Source organism: Cynoglossus semilaevis, chromosome Z (genome assembly GCF_000523025.1).
Source record: "Cynoglossus semilaevis isolate Cse_v1.0 chromosome Z, Cse_v1.0, whole genome shotgun sequence".
In the NCBI taxonomy this organism is placed as follows: Eukaryota; Metazoa; Chordata; class Actinopteri; order Pleuronectiformes; family Cynoglossidae; genus Cynoglossus; species Cynoglossus semilaevis.
The window spans coordinates 1,815,982-1,822,142 of record NC_024328.1 but is presented as its reverse complement, the minus strand read 5'-3'; the positions used below and the strand labels follow the sequence as shown (position 1 = coordinate 1,822,142).

At 41.5% G+C, this 6,161-nt stretch overlaps 1 protein-coding gene across 1 annotated transcript in view; it reads right to left on the bottom strand.

The window, feature by feature from the left end:
• Window positions 1-1,928, bottom strand: part of neff1 (neuronal intermediate filament family member 1) — an 8,013-nt gene extending 6,085 nt beyond the window's left edge. The window contains exon 1 of the mRNA XM_008335724.3: window positions 1,030-1,928. Coding sequence (XP_008333946.1) covers window positions 1,030-1,785 — 756 coding nt within the window. The 5' untranslated portion in view covers window positions 1,786-1,928. The remainder of the gene's footprint in view (window positions 1-1,029) is intronic.
• Window positions 1,929-6,161: the final 4,233 nt, after the last annotated feature.

Genomic DNA, 6,161 nt, shown 5'->3' with positions numbered 1-6,161 from the left:
CCCGCCTCGCTCTGGCACACAAGAAGAAGAAGAGAAGTGATTGACCTTTGGAGCGTTTTGAGCAAAAAAAGTACTTTAGTGATTAAATTTTACAAAGAAGTTGGGCAGTGGGGTCGGGATGGCGTTTGGTGTCGTGACGTGAATTGGAGGGGTAGGGATGAAGGGGGAGGGGTGAGGAGAAGGGAGGGACAGCGCCTGGTGCTGAAACGGAACTGCAGTGCCATCACTTATCCAGTGCGGAATGTTCACCCTGCCAGAGGAGGAGGAGAAGGAGTTGGAGGAGAAAGGGGAGCCTTTGCGCTACAAAGGGGCGGGTCCAGACGAGCGTCTCACTTTTGTTTTATTTCTTATTTTATTTCTATTATTATTATTTTATCTAGTATAACATCAACAATCTGAGCATATTTTGCACAAAGAGACTTATAGAAAATATTTTGCAAACTCATTAAGTCACCGTCCTACTGCAGACATTAAATCTGTTCATTTCTAAACTCACATTTTAGGATTTAGTACCGTGATGTTCAGAGAAAAATTCAAAATACATTATATTGGTCAATTTAATTGGTTCTAGTTTGACTCAAATGTCCCTGATTCAGCAAGAAAGAAGGAAAGAAAACAGGATGGTGCTGCATTTCTGAAACATTTTCAGAAAAGGCAGCAAAACTGACACGACTCGTCAAATGTTGCAGGAAATATTAAAATAATATCCAATATCGAATCCCTTCAACATTCAGTGTTCAAGGTGAGTTAGAATGTAAATTGTGGATTTCAATTAGAAGTGTCAAGATTTGTATGAATTTCTCCTTCACTTGTTTGTATATCCAACAAGTGATGCTGCAACAGATGATTAATCAGCATTAACAGACATCTATATATATCTAGAAGGAAAACATTACTTCCGGACTTGTTGTACTGTTAGTTTTTGGAAATGTTGAAGGTCAATTTGAGCAGCATTTTAAGATCCAGATTATGAACCCATGAAAAATAATACAATAAACATAAAGGAGAAAACCGGTGTTTGGACTGTACCTGCGAAGCCTGGAGAGACGTCTGCAGCTCCTGCAGCTCCTCCTCATGAACTTTCCTGAGAAAGGCGATCTCGTCCAGCAGCGATTCCACTTTCTTCTCCAGCTCCAGGCGGGCCAGTGTTGCGTCGTCCACGTCCTTGCGGTAGACCTTCAGCGCGGTCTCAGCTTCCTCCCGCATCCTGCTCTCCTCCTCCAGCTTCTCCCGCACCCTCTCCAGGGTGTCGCTCATCTGCACACAGTCCAGGTGCATCTGGCTCTTCTCGTGACTCAGCTCTTCCACGCGGGCCCGCAGCTCCCGGATCTCCTGCTCGTACAGATCATGCAGACGTGACGGCTCGTTGTGGCGCTGGCGCAGGAGCGTCACCTCCGCCTCCAGCACTTTGTTCTGCTGCTCCAAGTTGTGCACCTTCTCGATGAAGGACACGAAGCGGTCGTTGAGACCCTGCAGCTGCTCCTTCTCGTTAGTGCGGATGATCTTGAGCTCGTTGGTGACCGCAGTGGACTGGGTCAGGTCCATGGAGGAGTCCGGGATCATGGAGGAGGAGAAGACGCGGCCGGGAGCCGCTGTCCTGCGGTAGTTGGTGGAGGACAACGAGGACGGGGAGCCGTAGGTGCGGTTGTGGCTGCTGCGGAATCCCGCAGACTGAAGGCGGGACGGGCTGCTGCCCGCAACCAGACCCACGCGTCCGGAGCGTGGCGCATCTCCGAAGATCTTCCTGTAGGAGCTGCTGGTGTAAATCTCACCGGAGTAACTCATGGTTCCTTCAACTTTGCGCTGTCCCACTGCTATGCACAGGAAAGAGACTGTGAGTGGATCTTAGAGGTGCGTGAGGGTGAGTGTGGGAATGTGCGTGCGTGTGAGAGAGACACAGTGAGATGCGGGGCTGCATGAGCGGGACAGGTGCTTTTATACAGAGTAGGCAGCAGCGCATCATCTGACGCAGAGGCAGCAGCAGATCAGAGCAAACCTGCAGAATCCTGTGCAGAAAGTCTCCACCCTGTGGAGGACAGGGCCATCGACCGACATTTTACAGAGCTGTGGAGAAATGAGAACCCCCACCCCCACCCCACCCCCCAAAAAAGACACATGGAAAGAAACTTTAGAATTATAGGCAGGTAGCGTTATTTTTATGGGCCACTAGAGGCGTATGTTGGCGTGTTAGCCTGCATAGCAGTAAGGCAAAAGCATGATGATGCTACAGGCTGTGTGTTAGTTTAATAAGTAAAAGAGTGACAGCATTTGAACTTTAGACACTTTAAGGATAAGTGTATCCATAAATTATTTATAACATTTTATAATTGATAAAAACAAAATTTTGTGTATTATTTAAAAAACAGACACTGCCTCTAAGATTTCTCTCTGACTCCACCCAGGTATTTGCTCTTTGCTTTGTGCATTTATATGGCCCACAGGGGTCACACGAGACATGGGGAAATCCATATTACCCCCTCTTTTTTAAGTTGTGAAAAATATTTTTTTTCTCTCAAGAACTGTCAAGAACTGCAGAAATAATTCCGTCGTAGTAAAACCACATGTGTAAGTTGATTCTGTCACATCACTGGACCGTCTCATGTTACTATTGGTCCACTCTGTCCACTGTCACTGCAGCTTTTTTTTCTTTGCCACCACAGCAGAATGGCAGTTGGGATCGATGAGCGGAGCTGTGCGCTGAAGAGGGGTGTTTCAGCTGCAGCAGTCTGCATCCAGCAGCCGCCCTCACCCTCTCTGCAATATCAGAATACAGGATGAGACCGGCCCGATTCTTTCATCATCCCTGTATTCTCTGTCTCACCGCGGAGGTGGAGCATCACCAACACTTCAGTGATGCAGGAGGAGAAGTAGTTGTAATTCCCTATTCGTATCAGCTTACTTACATCCACTTTTTACACATTTGGATTGAAACTCAAGTCAGACATAAATCATCAGGTAATCAATTTTATATACATAATATATATACGTATATATGTAATCCTTATTTGGTTTAAACAGCATATTCAAGTCTGACCTGTTATTAGTTTGCACGTCACTTTCAGTTACATTTTAGTTCATTTAATTTATTTATAGGCAACTCTTTTAAACCATCCAAATATATAATTTCTTTTGTAGAAACCATGATGATTATTTTTGGTATATTTTGGCTTATATGTAACCATTTGTGGGCTAACTTTTTGCTATCTTTTAGCTTCAACTTATTTGTTCAGCTTTTAGCTTCTTTTGGTCATACCCATTTTGTGGCTAGTTTATCAATAAAAAGCTATTTTTACTACATGTTTTTTTGTGAAAATTTGACTTGACTTTTCTTTTTCCATGATGTATCCAATCTAGATTTTGGTTGTTGTTGTTGTTTAGTGAGGCTAGCTTTTCGATATTCTGAGCCAGGTAAGCTAATTCTTAGCTACTTAAGCTTAATAGACATTAAAATACATTTACTTGCTTATAATGTTTGGTTTTCTGGACCATCATTGTAAAATGGGTGAAAAGGCGTACAAATAAGTTGTAATATTTTGTAGTAACACCTCTCAGTTGCTTGAATGATTTGAAATTCCACAAGCACACATTTTATCTGAGCACTGCTTAAATCCACACTTTTCTGAACGTGTTGTGGGGTAAAAGTACTGTGCATAGTTGTTGCTGACCTTGGTGCTGATTCAGACAACGCAGGACCACGCCCCTGCAAAGCTGAGAACTCCCACACCCACAGTGACAGGACTGCAGCCTCATCACCACTACAGCAAAACACAACACAGCAGAGAAGCCTCTCCCTGTTGTTCTTCTTCTCCATCTGTCTGTAACAACAGTGACAACAGTGGAAATATATAGTTCCAATTTGTCTTAAATCACTGCTGAAGTTTATTTTAAACTACAGAGCTGTGCATCGATCCATAACCAGCCCTGCTGGTTTGATGGACTCATGGAAACAAGTACTTGAATAGAATTTCATCATGAAAAAAAAAAAAAATCTGCTCCTTTGATTGAATTTGGCTGCAGAGATTTGTCTTGAGATTAGCTAAAGATTTGTCAAAATTACTATCAAAAGAATCTTGGAAGAAAGTTGTTAACTAAAAATATTTGGTGTTATCAATGTTTAATCAAAGCAAAAGAAATATGCAAATAATTTAGTTTAATAATCTTAAATCTAGTTTCCAGGGCTAGTTCTTTAATTTTGGTTTACCTTTAGCAACTCCTGGCCTTCACTATGCTCCGTGCTATTTCCCCTGATATTTTGTTAGTAAATGCTTGTATCCTTTATTTACATAGCAAGTTTCAGTTTCAGCTATTGCTGACATTTTTCGTTCTACATGTTGACCACTAGAGGCCAGTACATGCAATCTTCATATGTGCAGTAAAGCTGATGTTGCTGTATCTTTGGCTGAATAACAAACAAACAAAAAAACATGTTTCTTAAGGGTGGTCTTACTATGGTGAAAGTTAGCAAACAATTATATATACTGTACAGATAATAATTTGTAGCATTAAAGTACAATACATTTTATATTATAAAAGTAGAAGTAGAAGGAGTAGTAGCAGTACTAGCAGCAGCAATTTTAGCAAATATTAATTAACCAAATAAACAAAACAATAATAAATCAATAATAAAAACATGCTCCAGTAAAAGCAAAATATCCAACCTTTAAAACAGGCAGCATAAAAATATTTGAATTAAAAAGTCCAGGGCCATTGAAACTGTGTTGGTGTCACAGACAGGCCATTAGCCGGACTACAGTGACTATAAGGATGTTGGTTGTCAGTGTCAGGAAACAGCATCACATCTTCACTCGTCTTCAGTAGATTTTGGACAGACTGCCCCTTTATTTCTCACTGCAGTCACACATGCTGTCAGACTGATAATTGAGGTCACTTGTTGGCTGTGGAGCTTTCGCTCCATGTAGCCGTTAGAGGGCGCTGTTCACCCAGCAGAAGAAGAGAGGGGATCCAGGCTCACAGGCAAATGGAGAAACAAGGAGTAGGGTTGATGGAAAAAATATCCTCCAGTGCATTTGTCGTGTTGAGGATGTTACTGTGTCCACCTTCTCCCCCAGGTGGGACTACAGAAATGTATTAAAGGGAGAGCCAATGACGTTTAAGAAAGTTTTTTTTGTTTGTTTCTAAAGGAATAAAATAAATAAATAAACTTTTTTTTTAAATGGAGACAGCCGCGAATCAGAAACTCCTGGGTATTTAACATCATGAGCAGACAATACTGCAATGCTATGCTATGCTATGCTATGCTATGCTATGCTATGCTATGCTATGCAATAATATAATATACTACACCGTGTTCTACTGTACTACACTAATGCTGTATGATACACAATATATGCTTCACAAAAATAAACAAGGGTATACTGTACTGTAGTATGCAAAACTGTACCTGTTTTTTCTTGTGTATTATTAGCTCTCTCTGATATATTGTCATTTTTTAGCTTTGTTCCTAACCCCTGACACTTTTTATGACGCTGCCCCCAGTAACGTACTCTAACCACTCTTTGTTCCAACCACCATCACCACCTCTGCCGATGCTGTTGCTGCTGCTGCAGCAAAGGCAGCACCTCTGGCCTTACTGTGGTTTTACCTCAGAGACTCATAAATACTGTAATCACTGCTCCACAAAGGTCACTGTTCTTCCCAGCTGGTGAAGTGCACCAAACCAATCTTCTTTGTCCATGACATTGTACTACACTATACTATACTACACTACACTATACTATACTATACTATACTATACTATACTATACTATACTATACTATACTATACTATACTATACTATACTATACTATACTATACTATACTATACTATACTATACTATACTATACTATACTATACTATACTATACTATACTATACCATAACGTACTATATTATACACTGTAGTGTTCTTTTTCTTTCGGCTTTGTTTCTTTTTTCAGGGGTTGCCACAGCGAATCATTGATTTCCATCTCTCTCTGTTCTCTGCATCTTCTACTCTGACTCCAACTATCTGCATGTCCTCCCTCACTGCATCCATATATCTCCTCTTTGGTCTTCCTCTTTGTCTCCTACCTGGTAGCTCCATCTCTAACATTCTTCTACCAATGTATCCACTGTCCCTCCTCTGCACATGTCCAAACCATCTCAATCTGGCTTCTCTAGC